This window comes from Dromiciops gliroides, chromosome 4, assembly GCF_019393635.1.
Source record: "Dromiciops gliroides isolate mDroGli1 chromosome 4, mDroGli1.pri, whole genome shotgun sequence".
Classification (NCBI taxonomy): Eukaryota; Metazoa; Chordata; class Mammalia; order Microbiotheria; family Microbiotheriidae; genus Dromiciops; species Dromiciops gliroides.
Genome location: NC_057864.1, coordinates 451,716,818 through 451,740,403, shown reverse-complemented (window position 1 = coordinate 451,740,403; position 23,586 = coordinate 451,716,818). Strand labels below are relative to the sequence as shown.

General features: G+C 44.0%; 2 protein-coding genes across 6 annotated transcripts; both read right to left on the bottom strand.

The window, feature by feature from the left end:
* Positions 1 to 523: 523 nt before the first annotated feature.
* Positions 524 to 13,590, bottom strand: MRPS21 (mitochondrial ribosomal protein S21). Of its 3 annotated transcripts, none has more exons than XM_043963968.1 (3): positions 13,509 to 13,590; positions 12,844 to 13,026; positions 524 to 1,406 (listed from the first exon to the last, which is right to left on the bottom strand). In XM_043963968.1, exons 2-3 carry the CDS (start codon positions 12,924 to 12,926, stop codon positions 1,226 to 1,228), a joined length of 264 nt encoding a protein of 87 aa, XP_043819903.1. In that variant the 5' UTR covers positions 12,927 to 13,026; positions 13,509 to 13,590; the 3' UTR covers positions 524 to 1,225. The 3 variants fall into 3 exon arrangements, with proteins under 3 accessions (XP_043819903.1, XP_043819904.1, XP_043819902.1); XM_043963969.1 differs by having other exon boundaries at positions 13,472 to 13,520; XM_043963967.1 differs by lacking the exon at positions 13,509 to 13,590 and adding an exon at positions 13,164 to 13,356.
* A 4,548-nt stretch (positions 13,591 to 18,138) lies between these two features.
* Positions 18,139 to 21,826, bottom strand: CIART (circadian associated repressor of transcription). 3 transcript variants are annotated; one of them, XM_044003889.1, is made up of 6 exons: positions 21,737 to 21,826; positions 20,635 to 21,076; positions 20,373 to 20,448; positions 19,925 to 20,003; positions 19,677 to 19,791; positions 18,139 to 18,823 (listed from the first exon to the last, which is right to left on the bottom strand). In XM_044003889.1, exons 2-6 carry the CDS (start codon positions 21,001 to 21,003, stop codon positions 18,290 to 18,292), a joined length of 1,173 nt encoding a protein of 390 aa, XP_043859824.1. In that variant the 5' UTR covers positions 21,004 to 21,076; positions 21,737 to 21,826; the 3' UTR covers positions 18,139 to 18,289. The 3 variants fall into 3 exon arrangements, with proteins under 3 accessions (XP_043859824.1, XP_043859825.1, XP_043859826.1); XM_044003890.1 differs by having other exon boundaries at positions 20,635 to 21,070; positions 21,737 to 21,819; XM_044003891.1 differs by lacking the exon at positions 21,737 to 21,826 and adding an exon at positions 21,391 to 21,699.
* Between the last annotated feature and the right edge of the window lie 1,760 nt (positions 21,827 to 23,586).

The window sequence follows — 23,586 nt, the reverse complement described above, 5'->3', positions numbered from 1 at the left end:
CTACAGAAGGCTTCAGCAGGCTACAGCATGTGTGAGGGATGGATGGGGTGGGCTGCCCACCTTGGCCTTCCCCACAATCCCCTGCAGGGGTTGGCGCCTACTAGCCTAATATCAGCAACACAGCTATCTGGGGACCACGGCCAGAGCAAACAGACAGCAGGAGAGGAAGCAAAGCAGCTGGCTTTCTCTATAGTGGCCCGACGACACAAGCTGTCAGTGTCATATAGCCAAGAGTCCCTGCTGGGGAAAGAGAAAGTGGGGGTGGGGTGGAAAACTCCACTTTGTTTCTTTGATTTCTGTCTGTCCCGTGTGTGTGTTCCATCTTCTCCTCTTGCCCACATTTGAGCTGCTCCCCTATTTAACTTTATGGCTATTATCACAATCCCATCTCATTCTCCTGTCTGTTCTTGCTCCCCTACCCCAAACACATACCCACCCTAAATAAAAGACAGAAAGCATGAAAGTTAGGCTGGATTGTTTTTCAGGAATTCCCATGGGAAAAGATTTCAGCACAGTAGTCTGGTTGGGTTTTTCAGAAGTAAAGTTTATTCCAGCTACATGAGCCTTACCCTTCTTCAGTTTAGGAAATTAGTCAGTAGAGAGAAGAGATGACTTTTCCAAACAATACTAGGTGACTTTTCTTATCTGTGGTCTGTAGTTTTCCTTACTGGGAACTATTAGGGGGCAAGGAATGGAATAAAAGCATTGTACTCCACTCATTCTTTTTGTTTGTTTTTGTTTTTTTGCGGGGCAGTGAGGGTTAAGTGACTTGCCCAGAGTCACACAGCTAACAAGTATCAAATGTCTGAAGCTGGATTTGAACTCAGGTCCTCCTGAATCCAGGGCTGGTGCTTTATCTACTGCACCACCTAGCTGCCCCCTACTCATTCTTTTTTGAAGTATCTGCCCACCCCGCCCCCCAAGTTTCTTCAGAATGGCAAAGACACAGTCCTATGGGGTTTTTCCATTCATCAGAGAGATATGGTGGCAAGGAGGAACATTTGATGATATTACTCACTGGTAGGGGTAAGAGTCTCTAGATAGCTGGTACAAAAGCACGTATTTATCTAAGTATATTGGGATTGAAAAGGTGGCAGGAGCAAACATGGCTGGAAAAAGAGGGAATCAAATTCCCCAGTTTTTAGGTTTTTAGAACAAACCCGTGGAGACATTGCTTTTGCCTACTAGGGAGTTTTCACATTGGGTCTCTTTTTCCCTACTAGTCTCAGCAGCCCTGCCATGGATCCAACCGATTCTTGCGCATCAAGAAGTTAATTTTTCGTGCCATTTCCATGTTGTAGATGCGCCGACAAGTCTCATAGCTTTCCCTCTGTCGTCGGCGACATGGCTTCTCATAGTATCTCCGCCGCTTGATGTCATCAATAAGCCCATCCACAGTAAGAATTCTTCAAAGATAAAACAAATTGGTTAGATGTCATGGATAACTCCTAACACTTTCCTAGCAATGTGTAAAACTCAATACTGCAATCTGTAGAGAAATGCAAAAGAAGGGGAGGCTAATGGTCCTGTCCTCAGGAACCATGGTCTCATTATCCCTGGGTTCTTCAAAGAAATAGTATCAAAATGTATCCTACCACCAAAGCAGTGACATAAATAAGATTTCTCTTCTTTCTACCCCCAAGCTCTTAACAAGGTAACTTGGGGAAAATCTCTTCTTTCCTTGAGCTTACTCTCACCTTTCCCTTCTCCACTGAGCCAGGTGAAAACAGAAATGTTGAGTATGACAACCATGATAAGTCAGCCCACCCAATAACTTTATGTAATTCCTAGGAAGCCTCCCCCTGAAGGCACTGACCCTATTATCCCTCTCTGAATAGCCTCCTCAACCCATCCTCAGCTGGTGTTCTATAGCAGTGAAGGCACCATTCTTCTGCTGCCCTCTATAACTGGGTCTCTTTGCCTGGCCCAATTCCTAGCTTACTCTATCACTTCGCTGTATCTAATAAGTGAGTCACAGTAAGGATTGGGGGTTTGGGGGCCTGAAACACATGGTTATTACCGTGAGAAGGTGGGGTGAGAATTAGGCTGGATAAAGCAGCAGAAACATACAAACTGCCAGCAAATTCTGCTCAGTGGCAAGTCCTGTTCATTGATGTGATTCCATATCAGCACCATAAAGCTTGGAAAGCAGTTCTTTGAATGTAGAGGCCAGATAAAAATTCAACTAGGTAAACTACAAATGTGAAGGTGCATTTGAAACCTTCCCCTGGATCCTACCCAGGACCCAATGTCTCCCTGCCCCACCCAGGCTCCTGCTACTTAATTATCAGATACAATTTGTAATTTGGAGACTCATTTTTGAATAGAGCTATACAGAAGTGGGACACTTCCAACTCCCAAGATAGTGGGAAAGAGATTAACCTGAATTAGAGAGAAAATAAAACACTCACAAAGGTCATGGGGTCTTATTTTAGACAAGTTTTCCCAGGTCTATAAGGGACTCCATACATTTCCATTTGCTTATTTTCAGGCCTCAAGCAGTCCAAGAGCCATTAGCTCTGGGAACTAGTATTCCCTTCTAGTCCAAAAAAGTCCCATCTCAGAGAATTCGCTTCACTTTTTAGGATGTCTGGAGAACCACAATTCCACTATAATGGAACCAAGGACCCCGGGACAACAGATCTAAAGCTAGAAGAAACCTTACAGACCATCTAAAACACTCCCTTCAGTTTAAAGGTTAGGAGGCCCAGAAAGGGTCAGTTACTTGCTGGAAGCCACACATCAGAGGCAGGATCTGAACTCAGATTCCCTGCCTCTAGAGCTAATACTCTATCCACTGTATTATGGTGCTCTCCTTTCCAACAGCAGGACCTTTAATTAGGGCATATGCACAGTAGTTAGAATGCAGAAACATGCTGGCAGCATCATGGTGATAATCATGGTATTCACATCTCAACATGGCACAAACTGTGTCTTGAAGTTAAGGATGGAAACCACCTGCTTCTAGAGTTGTGTTTCTTAGAGACAGCATCTATCATCATTCAGAGTCCTCAAGTACCACACTGGAGACCAGCATTTTACAAGGTCAAATAAAGAAAGAGAAAGGAGGGCTGAGTGTAAAGGAATTAAAGAGAAAAAAACGCTAGAAAAGGTTATGAAGTAATAGATCTCTAAAGTTCCCTTCTGAAGCTCTGAAATTCCATCTCCAGAGATCCTATCAGGCTACAGGCAGGAAGAGGAATCTGAGAAAGAATAACAGAAGAGTATAAGAAGAAATTATGAAGGCATCCGTCCTCTAACATATAGGTTTATGTAGTACTTTAAGGCTTGAAAGTGTTTTACATTTGTTATCTCACTAGATCATAAGACTGTAAGGGATGGTCTAATGATGAATACATGGTGAAAAGGAGAGAGAATGAAAAGGTGAATAGATCCTTCCAACATTCTGGATGAAATTTGCAAATGGGCTTCCCTGACAGGAAATAATTGCCTGTGATTCAATTCAACTTGGGTTAATTAAGCATCTGCTGTACATAAAGCACTGTGGTATTGAGGGGTGGCTAATATAAAGCTTGCCTACTTTCACGGAACCTAAAATCTGATAAAAGACAACTAACTATAATGCATAATTATACTTCATTAGAGAGGTAGATTATGTAGTAGATTATGTAGTAGTAGCCTAAACCCTGGATTCAAATCCCAATTTGGGGGCTTACCGTGTGGCTTTGGGCAACTGATAACCTCTCTGATAACCTCATTAACCTCATTTTCCTCATCGTAATATAAGGCACAGGATAATTTCTAAGAGTTTTTCTAGTTTTAGCAACCTAAAGGTATAAAACAAAGCTCTGTATGAAGTCCAAAGGGAAACAGGTCATTACAAGAAATAGTGACTGAGTTGGCCTTTAGAAAGTGGTTAGAATAGAATAAGAGGAGGAGACTCTTCCATGTTCCAGATGTATAGGGGAGTAGAGGCAGTTATTAAATTTTTGCTGGAAGCATTTGCACCTGGGACATCAGTAAATGTTCCAAATCAGGGCTTGACTTAATTTATTGTTTATCTAGATTTAAGAAAATGATGGAGGAAATTAACAATGCGGATCAAACCTAAGTGGATTGTGTCCATTTTTGTTTGGAGAACCAGTTGTTAAATATTTACCAGTGCACCCCCAAAGACATTGAAAAGTGCAGGGTGTGGGAAACAGTAATTTAATTTGGCTGGAAGGGTGTAGTATAAGATAAATTAGGAAAGGTAGGGTAGGGAAGGAAAAGTCTTGATTGCCATACAAAAGAATCTGACCTTTCCTTGGTAGATGATAAGACACCACTTAAGATTTCTGAATGATAGGACCAGATCTGCACCCTCATCCCCCACCCCCAAAAGACTGGGCTTTCACATTTAATATTCTGCAGCAGACTACATGTTTACAGTAACTGAAAGGTACAGAGACTACAAAATCCCACAATGCTTAATTAGTTTAAAAAAAAAAAAAGGCACTTGATTTGATAGAGAAAAGCCTTGCCTTGAAGGTCTGTCTCCTACCACATGAAATCAGATAAAAGTTCTTTGACGATAAAACAAGAGATACTTTGTTTGATGATCCTCTAATTCTTAATATCAAAAAGGGCACAAAATAGGAAGCTATATGCTTGCCAAGGGTGTTTGCCAATGTTATGGAGGATGTTCAACATAGAGTCTAAATGAGAGAAAGAATTATATAAGGATGAGTCTTCTAGATGCTGTTTGCTGATGACATTGTGGTGACTGCATCAACCAGAGAATATTGAAGAGCCTCCTAAATGAGATTCATAATCATTTAAAGGTGTGTGGTATAACTATGCACACTGGAAAAACCCAGTCTATTGTCTAGACTACGTTAATGTATCTGGATGGACAATTAACCTAGAGTCAGTCCATCAGTCCTTATTCTCTTGGATAGCCATTGAGCTGGACCCAGGACAGAAAAAGTGCAGGCAAGCACACTGCATTGCCTTTAGGCACTGTACAGTACTTTTACACACCTCAAGTTTCTTTCTTGAGGAAAAAAAAAAGGCCCATCTTTTTAACACCACTGACTTTCTCATGATGTTACATCACTATGGATCATGGAGTCTAACAGTTTCCAAATAAAGCCAAGGATCAGCCAAAGAGCAAAGGAGAAGCATGGTGACTGAGCAAGCAGCAAAACATTACCAATAGAAAAGTGCACAAAAGAAGAGACATCACAGATGTCAGATAGAGGTGGCCCTTAAAAGAAAGGGGGACTTGGCACAGTGGCATATGCCTATAATCCTAGCTAACAAGGAGGCTGAGGCTGGCCAATCTCTTCAAATTGGGGGTTCTCTCTGTAGGGGAGTGTGCCAGTCGGGTTTCTGCACTAAATTTGGCATTTAAATAGCAAGTCCCTGGGATGAGGGAAGGGCCACCTGGTAGAAAATGGAACAAGATAAAGGACCTGTGCCAATTAGTAGTGGCATATGGCTTGTGAGTAGCCCAGGCAAGATGGGGAAACCCAATCTTTTTTTTAAAAAGAAAGAAATAGGGGTAGTTAGGTGGCGCAGTGGATAGAGCACTGGCCCTGGAGTCAGGAGTACCTGAGTTCAAATCTGGCTTCAGACACTTGACACTTACTAGCTGTGTGACCCTGGGCAAGTCACTTAACCCCAACTGCCTCACCAAAAAAAAAGAAAGAAAGAAAGAAATAGAGCTGGTCACATGGAACTGCTGATGGACAGCTGACACATTTCAGCAGCAACACAGTGTCAGAAGTACTAGAAAATGATCCCCAGCACATTGGATAGCTTCCCTATGGAAGGTTTACTGAAGGGAAAAGACAAGAATTTTACAGAAGCAGCACCATGGGTAGGTTGTGATTCACCTCATCAAAGGGAGTCCCCATTAAAGCAATCACAGATCTGTTGAAGGATAGAAATATGATCAGAATACAGAATGAATAAAGATTAGCCTGATAGTCATAAAAATACTGGACAAAAGAAGTAGAAGTGGATACTGCCATTATTTCTGATGGGAGATAACAAGGGGCCCATGCTGCCGAAGCAGTAGAGAAAACATTCTGGAAAAGGATAGATTACTGCCACAGTTAGGTGGCAAATACCCCATTGTTCTCTGAAATCACCAGTCCTAATGGCATGCCTACAGTTTTCATGTGGAAAATGGAAATGCTCTAAAATTTTAGAGTACACAAGAAAATGGGAAGGAGTGCTACTAATGACATGCTCGCCTCCAGAAGTACTGAAGGACTAGCCCAACCATGAGCTTTTCTGTAAACAGATAGGAACTTGTACTGCAGATACTTGGCAACCAAGCCCAGAAGGAACCAGTCACCAGTTTTAATGAATTCAACAGATTATGTAAAAGGTGCTGAGCTGCCTGAGTGAGAAAGACAGCCGGCTCACATGTCAGCACAGCCAGCTCATATCAAGCCAAACGTGTGCACAAGATACTCAATGGGCCACCAAGGATAAAGGGGGCCAAATGGGCATACTCCGAGTTCTCCCTCCTTTCATTTGCTAAATGGCCAGCCATTCAGCCAGTGCTTTTAACTTAAGACCACTTCATCCCTCCCCTCCCAAAAACCCCTCACAGGCACACATACTCCTCCCCCTCAACCTAGCTGACCAATAAGGAAGGGCCCATAGTTACATAATACACATAGGTTTTATGACAGCACCCCCAGCACACACACTGCCTTTGTCTGGTTACCAGTGTGCTCCAAAAGTGCTAGCAATTTAGCCCCTATCCCTTTTCAGCCATTTTGGTTACTTAGCTAACACCAACTGCCTGTGTAATTAAAACAAAGAACGAGTCATAATTTTTAAAATGCCAACTATAAGACCTGCGAGACTCAAGAAGGAAAAAAAAACTGGCCATGGGCTGTTAGACATGAAGTTAAAGGGTCTTTTTAAAATCTGATGAAGGGCTAAAGAGGATACTTCAGAAGATAAGCAAATAAGGAATATGAAAAGCAGAAAGAACCCTTCCCACCCCCAAATTTACAAATATTTCGAGATCCAAAAGGCCAAAATACTAACTACTCACACTACATGCTCAATAGGCCTTCCTTATGAAAGAAGCTTTAACAGGATTGGCTCCATTCAGTTTTTCTTGGAGGGCTTGAAAGTGGTGTCAGGAGTACTCTATGACAATCCAAGATAAAGCTGTGGGGAGAAGATTCCAGAAGAAGGTTCACCTAAAGTGTGCCTTCTTAAAAATAGAACAAGTTTCTGCAATAGCTTCCCCCATGGAAGAACAGAACAAATCACACATTAAGTACTTTCCTTGATGCCCCAAAATTTGGTCCCAGACCTTCAGCCTAAACTTCGAAGATTATCTAAGGAAAGTAACTACTATACTAAACAAAGACAGGGAAAGCTACTCTACTCCAGGCTCATCATACCTAATTTACCTTCACCCTCATGGCCAGTGAACCAATGGATTTGGATAATGCTAACCAATTGGCTTGAAGCAGTGTGTAAGGACCGCCTCTCCTCAGTACCTATAAAAACTTTCCACATGCACTTTGCTGAGCAGTTCTTGGCTGAAGCAGATTTGTAGTGGAGGACTTGAGGAAGAACCAGACCAGGCTGGAGCTCTAGGCTAGATAGGCCTTTTCTTAACTTTCTGAACTCCATGTGACTACCTGGTATGCTTTAATAAATGCTTAATGTCCAAAGACTGACGCTAAAGCTTCTAATTTAAGGCGACCACACATTTAGTTTTAAACGTCACAGCCTCTAACTTTGCCACCAGGGGTCAGGGTCACCTGAGGACAGGGCAGATTCAATTCAACAACCATTTAGGAAGAACAATGGATCGTTGTTCAGTCACTTTTTTTCAGTCATGTCCACCCTTCATGACCCTACTTGGGGTTTTCTTGGCAAAAACAGAGGAGTGGTTCACCATTTCCTTTTCCAGCTTATTTTACAAACAAGGAACTGAGGCAAACAGGGTTAAGTGACTTGCACATGGTCATACAACTACTAGGTGGCTGAGGCTGGACTTGAACTCAAGAAAATGAGTCTTTCTGACTCCAGGTCCAGTGCTCTATCCACTGTGCCACATGCCTAAGTATGATATGAGACAGAATGTAATGCATATAGCAAAGATCCAACAAAGTGTCCCTGAAAAAGTTTTGGAAGGAAAGAATACTTTCTGCTGAGGGGATTATGAGGAGGACAAGCTAACTTAGAGCCAATTTCTTTTTTCTTTCTTTCTTTTTTTTTGGGGGGGGGGGTGAGGCAATTGGGGTTAAGTGACTTGCCCAGAGTCACACAGCTAGTAAGTATTAAGTGTCTGAGGCCGGATTTGAACTCAGATGCTCCTGAATCCAGGGCTGGTGCTCAATCCACTGTACCACCTAGCTGCCCCCTTAGAGCCAATTTCTAATCAATCTGATTATAACAAACTCTCCACAGCAAACAATTTTCTTTGGTCTATTGTCTAGTAAGTCCCTCCCATTCCAAGTTCTACAAACAGGAAAGTCTTAACAAAATCCTAGTTATAACAAAATTGTATTACAAAAAAACTATTTGGAATTCCTCTGGAATGGGGCTCAGTCAATCAACATTTAATAAGCAGCCACCAAGTGCAAGGGTCTAAGGATACAAATGCAAAAATATAATACTTGTATTCTAGAAGCTTCCATTTTACTGGAAAGATACAATGTATATATACAGATAAATGTATACAAGTTTTGTAGATAGAGAAAATTATAATAATTGAGGGAATAATCAGAGAAGGTTTGATAGAAGAGATGATCCGTAAGTTAATAAACTTTGGAAGCTAGGGGGTAGAGATGAGGAGAAAGGGGGGGGGGTAGGTATAGAGGATGGCCTAAACAAATACACAGAGGTATGAGATAGAATACTGAATTCTATGAACACTGAAGAGTTCATCTGGATGAAACTTAAATTGTGTGAAGGAGAGAAATATGAGAAAAAGTTGGAAAGGTAGGCATGGGCTTTAAATGCCAGGCTTATTGTATTTTATTTTAGCAGCAATAAGGAAGTGAACGAAGGCTTTTGAACAGAAAAGTGACAGAATCAGCTCTGCCTTAGGAAGATTAGCTGAGTAGGTAATACACGATAAACTTCAAAGCAAGGAGATCAATTAGGATACTGTTACAATAATACAGGCAATGGGTAACAAGGGCCTAAATGGTTTGTAGTTGAGTGAAAGAAGGGGACAGGTGTAAAGAGGCAAAATCTACAAGAACTGGCAACTAACTGAATGGGGGGGAGAGAGAGAAGAATGAAATTAAGGGGAAAGCTTCAATTCATCAACAAATATTTATTAAGGACTTAACTACAAACCTGGAACATGAGAGGATGGTTAATGCCATCTATAAAAATAGAAAAATTTGAGGAAGTAATGGGCTAAAGGAAAAATTCCATTTAGGAAACCTTGAGTTTCAGATGCTAGTGGGGCATCAAGTTGGATTAGGTTTAAAAGGTTTAAATTCTTAAGCCTGGAGTTCAGAAGAAAGGTTAGGTTTCCTTGTACAAATTTGGAAACCATCTGCATAGATGATAAATGAAAGCAAAAGAAACTCAGATCACCAGAGAGAGATTTAGAATGAAAAAAGGATCCAGAACAGAGCCTCAGGAGACACCTATGCTTAAAAGGGAGCAAGTGATGGATGATGAGCCTGCAAAAGAGACTTTAAGAGGTTATCAGGCAAGTATAAGAACTAGGATAAAGCAGTGTACTGGAAGCCAAAGAATGAGTGTTTCCAGAATGAGTGAGCACTCAAAAACTGTATCCAAGTTGATGATAATCTTGGCTTCCTGCCATGGAATCATTATTCTTTTTCATCACAAGCCTCTAAACAATGTGAGATGTCAGTTTTGCCTTTAAAAAAAACATTATTCACATCAATTCCCTCTTTTTAAAAAATTTAATTTTTTTCAATGACTGTAGATCACAACAAAATAGGGCAAGTCCTCAAAGAGATGGGAGTATCAGATCATCTTACTTGTCTCCTGAGGAGTCTCTATATGGGCCAAGAAGCAACAGTTAGAACTGAACAATGAACAAATGATTGGTTTAAGATGGGAAAAGGAGTATGACATGGTTGAATATTGTCACTTTATTTAACTTATACATAGAGTACACCATGCAAAATACCAGGATGTATGAATCAAAAGCTGGAAATAAGGTTTTCAGGAGAAATCAATATCAATAATCCAAGGCAGATGATACCACTCTGATGGCAAAAAGTAAAGAGGAGTTAAGAAGTCTCGATGGGGATGAAAGAGGAGAGTGAAAAGCTGATGAAGTTTAACATCAATAAACTAACTTAACAACTTGATTCCTGACAAACAGGGAGAAGAAATGGAAGCCATGTCAGATTTTATATTCTTGGGGTCAAAAATCACTGCAGATACAACTGCAGCCATGAAATTAAGAGATGCTTCCTCCTTGGAAGGGAAGCTATCGCAAATCTGGACAGCATACTAAAAAGCAAAGACCTCACCTTGCTGACAAAGGTCCATATCATCAAAGCTATGGTTTTTCCAGGAGCAATATATAACTGCAAGAGTTGGAATATAAGGAAAGCTGAACATCACAAATTGATACTTTCAAATTGTGGTGCTAGACAAGACTTTTTTTTTTGGAGGGGCAATGAGGGTTATGTGACTTGCCCAGGGCCACACAGCTAGTAAGTGTCAAGTATCTGAGGCTGGATTTGAACTCAGGTCCTCCTGAATCCAGGGCCAGTGCTTTATCCACTGCACCACCTAGCTGCCCCTAGAGAAGACTTTTGAGACTTTTTTTTTTTGGTAGACAACAGCAAGGAGATTAAATCAGTCAGTACTTAAAGAAATTAATTCAGGCTATCCACTGGAAGTTCAAATACTAAAGCTGAAGCTTAAATACTCTGACCACATAATGAAAAGATGGGACTCACTGGAAAAGACCCTGATGCTAGGAAAGACTGAGGGCCAAAGGAGAAGGGACAAGGGGCAGCGTGATTTGAACTCAGGTACTCCTGACTCCAGGGCCAGTGCTCTATCCACTGCGCCACCTAGCTGCCCCTAGAAAGCAGTTTTAATCAGAAATATTGAAAGCAAATCACTAGAAGGGAAGAGACCTGGCTTTCATGCCACTCTCTGCTCCTTCCTACTCACCACCTTTTAGGCCCTTGGGCATCACTTAATCAAAGGGTCACCTGTTTCATATAAAATGGATATGATGTCACTTAGTATCTTTTTTAAACTGTCTTCCAGCTCCAAAACTTAAGACTTTAAGATCAGTAAAGTGGAAACTGTTCAAAATGCTTTAGTCATAAAACACTATATAAATATAAGTGATTATTAACACATCTAAATCATCAGTCTGTCACTTAAGCCTTTTCATCATCTGCCCCCATTCTTATCCAACTTTATTTCTCAGTACTACCAAAGGCTCTCCACTTATTAACCTAACTTTGCCACCTCCCATTCCATTCATACTTCTGTACTTTGATCTGTTGTGTCTCTTCACTTCAATCTCAAATGTCTGCCCATGTCCTTTATTAATGACAACTCATATTTTTATAGCACCTTAAAGTCTGCAAATTACTTTTCTCACTTTAATTTCATTCTACATATTAGGAAATTGAAGTGCTTAGATGTAGTGACTTGCCTGTGGTTACACAACTACAAAGTGTCTGGGGTAGAATTTGAATCCAAGTCTTGCCTGACTTGAAATCCACTCTTATCTTTTATACCATGCTCACTTACCTCAAGACCCACATCAACATTTATCTTCTTTAAAAGACAAAACAAGGAGCAGCTAGGTAGCACAGTGAATAGAGCACCGGCCCTGGAGTCAGGAGTACCTGAGTTCAAATCCAGCCTCAGACACTTAACACTTACTAGCTGTGTGACCCTGGGCAAGTCACTTAACCCCAATTGCCTCACTGGAAAAAAAAAAAAGACAAAACAAAAAAAAAAACACCTCTTCATGACAGATGTTACTGCTAGCAGTTCCCCATACACATCATTCCATCTACAGTTTTCTTGTCTTTGAATAAGGGTCCCCAAAGTCTGGAATTCATTCCCCCTTCATCTTTTCTCAGAATCCCTCTTTCTTCAAAGCACAGTTCAGATGTCATCTCTTACAAGAGGCCTTTCCTGATTTCCCCCAAATATTAATGCTCTCCCTGTTCAAATTACTTGTATTTTCTTATTTTTGTACATTCTATATCCTCCCCAGCAGAAAGTTACCAACTTTCTTTCAGGTCTGAGTTTGGTTTTGTATCCCCAAGCACATAGGTGCTTAATAATAATGTTAAATGATTATTACTGACCATCTTTATTATATGGTGTTTAAGGATTGTAAAGTATATATGTTGTTTTAATTGTCGAACTGCATCTTCTTAACAGGAACTCCTTCCACTAAAGCAGATCAGTCTCTAATTTAATAGATAAGACTTGGTTGGACATGAGTCTCAGAGAGGTTAAGCTGCTTGTCCATGGTTGCAAAGCAAGCAAGCAAGCATCAGAAGCCAGATTTGAAGAGGGGGGTCTTCCTGACTCCAAGTCAGGCAAAGTATCTTAAGACAGGCCACACTATTCATATTCTCAAACTGTTTTATGAGGTTATGTCTTAATTCTCCAATTATACTGTAAGATCCACGAGGATAGGAAGAGCATGTTTGACTTCATGTTCCACATACAACTGGGCTATACTCATACCAAATAAATGCTGTTCACAGTTCAACTTCAGCATGAACTTTTTCCCTCAACCTCTTTAGGACCAAGGTACTACAGGTTTAGAAATGATCTAGATACATGTTAGGGACAAAGAAAAGAACCCTGCTGCCTTACACTTTTCCTATAATCTGGAGGCACAGATACTGATCTCCCAACAGTTACCTGTTCAGGGTCCTGTATGCACCTTCCACATTTCCTTCCTGTACCATCACAGTCCTGGCAATGAACTTCAGGTGATTTGCCATGATCGTGGGACAAGGTTGTCCTTGTAAGGAAAGGAGTTTTCGACTAAAGCAGCTGAAGGGTGGGTGTGTGAGGCGGGGGCGATGGAGAGACGACTGCCAGCTGGAGAAATGGAAATCAAAGTCAGTCAATACTCATCAGATCTTTCTTTGGGGGGGGGCGGGCTGGAATAGACGGAAAGAAAGAAAAACTGGATACACTTATAAACGAGGCCCGAAAAGCCTCCGGGAAATGGGTACCTGAGGGCTGAGATGGGGCACATGGAGGCCCGCACATGCTAAGGAATGGGGTTGGACCGTGAGGTCTCTAGCAAGACGGAGAGTTTGGCCGCCCGTAATGGGGTACAGGGAAAGGAGAGGAGACGGGTTTCCACGGTGACAAAATTCCACCACCACCCCCGTCGGAAAGCACACGTGTGGTCGCGACCTCCCCTTAGAGCTCCCGTAGCCCACCCTCCGCCCCAGGCCAGGTCTGCTTTTGTAAGGGAAAAGATGGCGGTCTCTTGGGGCCCCTTTAATCTTCCCTATATTTTTTCCACCCCGACAACCTAGATCCTCAACGAGCCGTTTCAGGGACTGACTGACCTCCAGCCTGTGTCGCGACCGGAAGCGGAAATTGTGAAATTCCCCAAGTAGGGTGGGGCGGAAGAAAAGAAGCGGCTGGAGCGCATGGGGTGGGGTGGAGTGGGGGGGGGGAGCGGGGCGGAGCTGCGCACGTGTACTCGCGCCTGCCGAAACCATGGCAACCTTCTGGTACCCAGGTCTCTAAGGCCCTCACCAACTGAGCGCGAAGCTGAAATGTTGCTCCCTGCGCCGTTCCGGCCCAGGTCTTCGAAAAGCTGCTTGCTCTCTGCTCCTTCTACCCATTTCTCTCACTCTTTCAGCGGAAATGAAAGGACCAGGGAAGGAGCAGAAACCTCTCCTGTCCCCCTCCTTAGCCTCAGAAAGGAGTCTGGGGGATGAAGACAAGTGGTGCATCCCAGGCCTCTCTTCTCCCACCACCACTGCCCCCAAGTTCTTACGAGTATTTATTAGGCTCTTAAATTGTGTGCCAGGGTTGCAAGTACAAAGGAACAGGTCCTATTCCAAAGATTGAGGGGTAATATGCTCACGATGAGACCATTCTTGGCATTTTTTCCCAAAACAGAGATATTTTGAACCAAATAATCAGTTCTGACAGTTGCTTTCTCCCCCCCCCCCCCCGCCCCCATCTGAGCTTTTAGTTCTTGGACAATCTTCAAGTTGCTTCTTCTCTCTTTCTCTTTTCTCTGTCTGTTGGCTGTCTCTCTCCAGAAGAAAACTCCTTCTGTGGCATTCAAACTCCACCTCTATATATCCATCCATCAAGGGTTATTGGGTCATAGAGGGGCCCTCCAAAGCCACTGGAAGAAGGAAAGATAAAAAGGAAACGGTTCCTTCCCTAAAGCAACCACTTAATTACAAGGACCATTACCTCTCCCAAGGTATAAACATGATGCAGATACCATTACAGAGATCTGTACAGATGTATACAAACCTAGCAGGGGTCTCACAAAATGGCCAAGTTCCCCTACTTCTGTAACAAGAATTTTTTTAAAAATAGCATCAGGGGGGCAGCTAGGTGGCCCAGTGGATAAAGCACCGGCCCTGGATTCAGGAGTACCTGAGTTCAAATCTGGCCTCAGACACTTGACATTTACTAGCTGTGTGACCCTGGACAAGTCACTTAACCCCCACTGCCCTGCAAAAAAAAAAATAGCATCAGGGCAGAGTAATGATTTTTCTAAAAATCCAAAGAGATACCACCTGACACCTATCAGATCGGCTAATGTGACAAAAAAGGAAAATAATAAATGTTGGAGAAGCTGTGGAAAAACTGGAACACTAATGCATTGTTGGTGGAGCTGTGAACTCATCCAACCATTCTGGAGAGCAATTTGGAATTATGCCCAAAGGGCTATAAAGCTGTGCATACCCTTTGACCCAGAAATACCACTTTTGGGTCTTTTTCCCAAAGAGATCATAAAAAAGGGAAAAGGACCCACATGTACAAAACTATTTATAGCTGCTCTTTTTGTGGTGGCAAAGAATTGGAAATTGAGGGGATACCCATCAATTGGGGGGAATGACTGAACAAGTTGTATTATATGAATTTAATAGAATTCTATTGTGCTGTAAGAAACAATGAGCAGGAGTTCATAGAAACCTGGAGTGACTTGCATGAACTGATGATGAGTGAAATGAACAGAACCAGAAGAACATTATACACAGTATCATCAACATTATATGTTGATCAACTGTGATAGACTAGATTATTCCCACCAATACAATGGTACAAGAAAGTTCCAAAGGACTCATGATGGAAAAGGCTCTCCAAATCCAGAAGAAAAAAAGGAACCATGGAATATGGATGCTGATTGGACCATACTATTTCTTTTGGTTTTGGTGCTGTTGTTTTTCTTTTTTGAGGTTTTTCCTTTTTGCTCTGATTCTTCTCTTATAACATTACTGATGCAGAAACATGTTTAATGTTATTAGGTATATATAACCTATATCAGATTACCTGCTGTCTAGGGAAGGGAGGGGAAAAATTTGAAATTGGAAATCATATGTAAACAAATGTTGAAAACTAAAATAAATAATTTTTTTAAAAATCCAAAGAGAAACTCTAGTTAAGTGCATTTTTGCCAGCTCAGATCCACACAAAGAAACAGCCAGAACCTTATGTATATAGAGAAAAGGTCAGTACAGAAAGGCTTTGCCTAGGTGCTCATCTCACAGAAGCCTTCCATCTCAGGGACCAGGAAGGAGCAAGCCAAAGAATCCTAGAGCTTAAAGCTATATATTGGGTACAGAGAGATGGGAGAACAGATCAGGATCTAACCAAGGATTCCTAGCCTGCCACTGTGTTACTTAGACCCCAAAACTAGGACTCAGGAGCAGAAGCCTGCAGGGAGCAGACCACTCCAGGCTTGTGTAGCAGGCTAGCCGACAGTCCATGAATACAGCACTAATAAGCCCAGCTAACATAGATCAGAATCAAAGAAAGCCCTACAAATTTTAGAAGTTACCAGAGCCTGGAGCAAAGTCACAATTCAGGAAAGAAAAGCTGGAAAAATGAGTATACATAGGAGAATACTAACCATAGACAAACATGCCAAAAAGAACATATACAAATTTTGAATCCATCTCCAAAGAAAGCCAGGCCCTTAACATGAAGAGATCCCAACCAATTTTTCTGAGCGAGGGCATGAACATAATGAACACTTATTGGACTCTGCAAGGTATTATGCTAGCTACTAAAGACATAAAGATATATGACAGACCTTCCTCAGACAAGTCTTATACATAAAAAATAAATGTGCTATATGGGGGCTATGAACAATAAATAGTATAGTAGAAAAGGTTGGACTGGAAGTCAAAAGACAGATTATAGTTCTGATTTTACTGTAGCACCTGGACAAGTAATTTCTTTGGGTTTCATTTATAAAATGCCATGGTTGAATTAGACAAACTTAAGGGTCCCTTCCAATTTGAAAATTTCGTACTTTTGAGTTTCAGCAGAAGGGAAGATATCCATCTGGAGATACTCAGCAGTCAGAAATGGGGGAATCACCATTCATAAAAAATGTCAGATAAAGATCTGAGATTCATCTGGGTAGAGGGCAGAGTTGAAAGTATAAAAGTGAGTATCTGAGGTAGTCTAGAAAAAGAGCCTTGGGATGTCCCTACTTTCATAGAAGGGAGCTGAATCATGAAAGGAAAATAAGAATGAGCTTTCACAGAGCTGAGAAGAACCAAACCATCACCACCCTCATAGATGCCAAGAAGTTTAGTGCTCAAGAAATAACATTGAATTAAAAGGAGTGGTCAGTAGAAATGGAATAGTAAGGAAAAATGATTTTTTTTTCAAAAAAAGTGATTGAACTAGGAGGTTTGATTAAAGGATCTCTGAGGTCCTTTCCAACTCAAGATCCTATGAGGTAATTTTCTTCCTGAAAGGTAGAGAAACAGTAAAGGGTAAGATTCTTCCTGCCTTCCAAGAGAGGCAATACCTGAGGAACCCCTTTGCTCAGACAGCAAGGGAAAAGCCAGTGAAAGAAAAACTAAAAACCCACTAAAGTAAGGGAATAACAGGATGTGTCAAGGTAACCCAAGGAAGAGGGGATGGAGAAAAGAGCCACTATTTTCAGAGAGGATGAAGCACACTTATTCTGACCTTGATTTTCAATCAAATAGTTGTCAAAGTCATCTATGATAAAGAAGAAGACAGATGAGAAGGGGGAAATGAAAGCTTTGTATATGTTTTCCTCACTTTAGACTTTGAAGAGCTACCATAAGGAATGTTCACACAGGGCAGCCTTCAACAGAAGATCCAACATAATACAAGAACAACTCTGGCTGAGAAAACTAGATGTGTAATTACTCGTAACAACACCTCTGCTTCTAAGTTGGAGGGGACCACAGCTAGGTGGCTCAGTGGATAAAGTGCTGAGCCTAAACTCAGGAAGACCTGAGTTCAAATCAGACCTCAGACACTCACTAGCTATATAACCCTGGCCAAGTCACTTAGCCTGTTTGCCTTAATCCACTGGAGAAGGAAATGGCAAATCACTCTAGTATTTTTGCCAAGACAACTCCATGCACAGCACTGGCATGCTAGGGTCCACAGGGTCACAGAGAGTTAGACACAATTAAACAACAAAATTGGGAACCTTTCCCTCTTCCCACATCTAGCCGTTAAAAGCTCATGCCTGAGGGAACCCCAGTCTTGACAATCCAAGGTGGTTCCTCTCTCTTTAGGAACTGGCAGCCAACTGTGAATGTTCTTTTGTCTTTACCTTGGCAGCAATTACATGAGACACCTCCCCAACACTCCTCCCGACCCCAACCCCAGCATCGAGTCTATTGTAAATCACCAACCCACAGCAGCAAGCCACTATTGATCTGGGTCAGTGGAGAGATAGCAAAAATTATGATAGTCCTGGAATTAATTATAAAGGAACCAAACTGTGAAACTCACAACTGAACTGAGAGTTGTCCCAAGAAGATACCTCTGAAGGGAATGCTAATACAGGGAGAAATACCTCAACTTAAACAATCCCTTCTGTTTCTGATTTCCAGTTAAGAATAAAGGGTGTGTGTGTGTGTGTGTGTGTGTGGGCAGTAAGGAACCTTTGCACAGGGTTGCAAAGAATGGTACAAGGGTGTTCCGCCTCCTCAAATCAACAAATAATTCAGGTGTAAAATTACTTTAATCAGAGAGGGTTTCTATCCCCTCAGCACAAATATACACACTTCAAAAAAATAAAATAAAAAACACACACATAAAATAGAAACCAGGGCAGAGAGGAGAGTCCTGTATTTGGGAGGGAAAGAATGGGCTATCAACAGAAATGAAGAGCTTGTTTCTCATCCATTCTAGTTGTCATCTCTCTGGCCATGGTGGGTAAGCAGGGTGAGGGCAGGGTACGGCTCCATTCTGAGGTCACTGGGGTGGATGCTAGAGACACTGGCAAACTGTAGCAACGAGGCCCTTCTTCGGGGAAATTCGTAGGACCATCACAGACAACAGGAGACACTGTAGCATGGGGGACAGGAGTGGCAGGTGCTGAATGTGTAAACGATTGTGCTCCGTGCTGAAGGAAGAGGATAACCCCAAAGCTGGCCCCAGGACCCAAAAGACCATGGCTGAAAGCAGCTGATCCAAAGGAACTGAGACGTGGGTTGCAAATAGGGGCTGTGTGGATCCATGTCAAGTTCATGGCTGGCCATTCAGGAAGGAGTTGGGGCGACTCTTGTTCTTGAGAATGCAACTGCTTTTTTCCTTGATCCAGATGTCTTAGCGGAGTCTGGTTTATCTTCTTTCTAGGGAGATCAGCTGAAGGACCAGTTGGGTAGGTCTGGCTGCTGGCCAAACGCTGGGAATCAAAAGGATTGAGGAAAAAGTAGTAAGTGACTAAGTTATAAAGAGCTGATTTTTCTCTGGAGATGGAAAGAGGAAACAGGAGACCCTAAAGTCAAGTCCCCAACCCTCTCAAGGGCAACACAGCTACTGGCTGAATCTGGCCCCACCCCACCCCCAAACTGCAATTGTAAAATTGTAAAAGATTGCAATTTACTCTGCATTCTACAAGCACTTTTCAAGTTCTCAATGCATAAAAAGGTGCACTTTGCTTGTATGACAGCTTTGAGAAGTAGGATCATAGATTTAGATATGGAAGGAACATCAGAGGTCACCTAGTCCAAGCCCATCAAATGAGGTAAGTGAGATCCAAAGAAGTTAAGATGACTTGTCCAAGGTCACACAGTGTGGTAAATCAAATTTTTGTGATCTAAGTCTTATTTTTAAATGTACTATACAGTCATACTATTTAAAGGAATTCTGTGGTAAATCAACTTCTTTTAGTAAAAAAAAAAATAATAACCGACAACAACAACAACCCTTAATCTGTTCTAAAGCAAAATCAGATTGGAAGAAAGAAAGAGTATCTTATCTTTTTGCCTAGATACTTGACTAGGGAAAAGACCCTTTCTATCAATCTACTCAAGAGACAAGATCAGCCGTTGTAGTTGGAAGATCAGGCATCAGAAAACTTCCCAGTGATAAACATATGCCAATGCCTAAACTAGGGGTAGGGAGACAAAGCAGCAGTTCTCTTCCTGCAGATGCTTTGTACTGGAAGCGTTCAAGGGTAAAGGGTAAAAAGGAAACAAGACCCTCCTCCATATACATTCCTCCCACCCTGTTCTATATAGCCTTTAAGTTGTTACCTTGGATCGAAGCCTGTGCTTCCCATCCTCTGGGGTTGACCTCTGGGAGGCTATGTGAGGGAACCAGGTCTTCAACATACCCTCTACTTGTAGCAAGGTCCCTAGATAACGCTCACTGCATAGACAAAAAGAAAAAAAAATGTAAGAGAGCAGTTCAAGATTTTCAGAAGTAGAGGGAAAATAAGACAAGATTAGGGAGACATCGCACTTTTATTTGGGTCAGAGAAAGAAAAAGCAGGGCAACTTACCCCATCTCAGGCTTCTGTAGGACACCTACAATACGCTGAATCCTATCCATTGCCACACTCTGTTGAAAACTGCTTAATCCTAAATGTAAATGAGAGGGAAAGAGACAGAAAGGGTTGAAAGACTCTAGGCTAGAGAAAAGAGAGGAAAGGAATACATTTCTGTCTTGTTGGGAGAAAATAAGGAAGGAAAGGGGGGAGGGAGAGGAAGAGGCACTTTTATTCCATAACAAAGCTTTTGAAGGACTAAGAAACACAGGCTTCTAGGCCTTTAGCCTGGTGAAGCTATAGTACTTAAGGATAAGATGGGGTAGGGTTATTTTCAGGTATTGCAACCATTCCAGGGACAAAACAGAAGAAGCCACACTAGCCTAATTCCATTCTAGCAGATATATGGATACAGCCTGAATGAGTAACACAGGAAAACAGATGGAGGAAGACAGATAAGTACCTCTCTCAAAGCGGCCCATCTTCAGCCCATTCAACAGGTCTGTGAGGGGGCGAATGAATCCTTGGAGCTCTTTACACTATAGAGAGAAAGTAGATCCAAAGTTACCCTACCACAGTACAAATTCTTCTTTCAAATCTAGGCTTTATGACCTCCTAAAATGGTCAGTAACACCACCCTGTTAGAATCACTTACAGCACTTCTAAATATACACAAATTAACAGGGCTGCAGTCTTCCCAGTTCTGCCCCTTCCTTCTTTGTTACCTTTTGAGCAAAGAGCCGATCTCCCTCTGTACCAGGGTTTTGGATGTTTGGACGGGTCTCCTCCTCGCAGTCTCTTGATCTTTTCAATCCTGAACTGGCCACGGGAGAAGCTGAGACGGGTCCTTCTAGGCAAGATGGAGCCTGATGACCACTGGAACCCAGGGGGTGTCGGCAACATCGAAGAGGGCCCAGCCTCGGACTTCCCTTCTGCCTACCAGCCTCTGACCTGGGCGCACGAAGCCCCCTGTATTCCCCCTCACTATCTGAGATAAAGCCAAAGTCACTGAGGGCACTGTCCACTCCGGAGGGGGAAGATGAAGAAGACAGGGAGGAAGAGGAGTAGAAGGAAATAGCAGATGGAGAGTCCATGGTTCCAAGAAAGCTGGTAATGGACGTCAGTGTAGAATGAAGAGCAGATGCTGGAGTGCGTCCGAACCTGCAACTTAAGAACAAAGCAAGAGTTTGCGTCTCCGGGCTGGGCAAGTGATGATAGAGTGCTCGGGGTGGGAGGGGTGGAATGGGGACACTGTTCCCCCCAACTCGAGATTATCCTTGAGCCAACAGAAAAGTTGCCGCGTCATCTGCGCTACAAGGGGCTGGGAGTCCAAAGCCCCCCACCCTCTCCCCCCCTCCCCCGAGAAGTCGCCTCCACGATGATGGAGGCTTCTCCTTTTCCAAAGCCGATAGGAACCTTTTGGATCAGATCCGCCGCCGCCACATCCCTCCTCCCCCGGCTCCCAAGGCTGATCCCCCTACCCTTCTCTTCCTCTTGGCCAGACTTGCGCCAGCCGCTGTGGGTGGGGGTCAGGTGCAAGCAGCCGCGACCCAGTGCCATACGCCCGGCGCCCTCGACTGACACCCCCCACCCCATGCCTTCCGCTGACACCCCCGGCAGCCCCTCCGGAGCCCCAGGAGCCGCGAGGAGAGCTCCCGCCCCTGCGGAAATCTCTTCCAAAATCGGGATCCCTTTCTCTGACCTCTGTCAGTCCGCCCCGGCCTCTCAGAGCACCCCCACCCAGTGTCACTGCTTCCCCCCTGTCTGAAGACCCTTCCTCTCCGAGGCCACCCCAAAGCCACTCGTTCTAGGGCCAGAGGTACTCACCGAAGCTGCAGTTCAGTCCAAGACTCTCACTAGCACACCTGGTCTACTCTTCCCTCCTCCGCCTCTCCTTAGCCAGGTCCCGCCCCTACCCCCATCCCGACACGTGCAGCTCCGCACGTGCCTTCCCCTGCGCACCCGATTGTTAGCCTCCTATTGGCTGGAGAGCCGGGAGCACGTGACCTCTGTTCTCCGGCCCATGACGACATCCCCTGTTCATTGGCTAAGTTCACAGGGGCTTGGCCAATGGAGGGACGGCCCAGCGCCAATTGGCCCGGAGAGACTAATACCGTGCTCCGCCCCTACATGAGGCTTAGAAAGAGGACCCGGTGGCCGAAAGGGGAGGGGGAAGTAGGAAAGACCGAAAAGGAGGACAAGGAGGAGTCGGACTAGCTAGAACTAGGCGCGGAGGTGAAGGGCCCAGGCCCGAGAGTCTCCAGGGTGCGGAGCCCGCAGAGAAAGAGGCTGGGGGCGGGAGAAGGGCGGTTTGCAGTGCCAAGGACTACGCGGGTGGGCGAGGGAAGGGGATTCCGTAGCCGAGGTGCGGCTCCCGGAGTTCCAGGCTCCGCCCCCGGAATTGTTCCCCCCCCCCCACTCCCCCCGCCCCCCGGCCGAGCTCACGAGCCCGGCACGTGGAGCTAAGACAGCCCAGGCTTTGCAACGTGTGGGACACGGAGAGTGTGGGACACAGTGTGACTGGGCGTATATAGTCACACTCTCAGGCCTGGGACTCGTGACTCCCCACGTCTCCTTAACCCGCCCTCCCCCCGCCAAGCTGGGTGTCTGGGTTCTCGGCGGGCAGAGCAGGGCGGGGACTACACGGGAACACGGCGTTCTTTAGCAGGCCCCGGACGGGAGGCAGTTAGAGCGCTTTCCTTACGTAACCCGAGAGCGCACACGTTACACACACTGGTGCCTCGCCCGCCCCACCTTGGACCCCTTGTCAGTGCTCCAGAAGGCCTCACTCTCCTTGCTTAACTCCTCCGCCCATCACCTGGACTGGATCTCCCCCGCCCCCCCGCAGGGCCCCCCCCCCTCAAGTCTGGACGCTTTCCCCTGGTGGGGGAGCAGGGAGAGGGGCAGTGGTCATCCTCTTACCCCTCTGGGGCTTGGGGATGTGCCGGACTTTTAGATGTGGGAGGGGGAACATACAGAGCTGCCTGGAGCTGAGAACTTAAGAAGGTCCCATCAGCATCTCCCCATTCCCCGGCACTGGTGCATAGAGCGCTATACTCAGTCAGAAAGCCCTGGGTTCGCATCCTGCCTCTGACACTCATTAGCTGTGTGACCCTAGGCAAGTCACTTAATCTGCCTTGGCCTCAGTGGCTCATCAGTAAAATGAAGATGCCGACACTAAATGACTCTAAAGTCCCTTTCAGCTCAAATTATATGGGCCTTGCAGTCTCATGGGTGGGGTCAGAGTTGGAAAGATCGAGTGGGGTGACAGTTTCTGAAGCAGCCACAAGGGGGAAGCACAGTTCCCCTTAGCGTGCACAAGGAGGTTAAAAAAGAAATCTAAACTCTGCAAGACCAGGAGAGAGGGGCAGGGTCTTTTGTTACGTTAACAGTTACTCCACTTCGCAACGTTTAAAAGAGAAAACAAAACACTTGGGGGGGGGGGGCGGATGGGGGAGGAAAAGCAATTGATTCGCGGTTTAAAGTCATTCCCACCCCCCAACTCAAACACACAAACCCTCTTTTCCACTTCGGATGAAATAAAGTAACCAATTTGCAAGTAAAGGGAGAGTGAAAGTTAGACTCTACGTCCAGAGCTGTAACAAGTAATTTTGCAGCTAAGCAAGTTGAAAGAAATGTGTCCTCAATTCGTTTGAGGATAGTGAGTAGCATAGGGA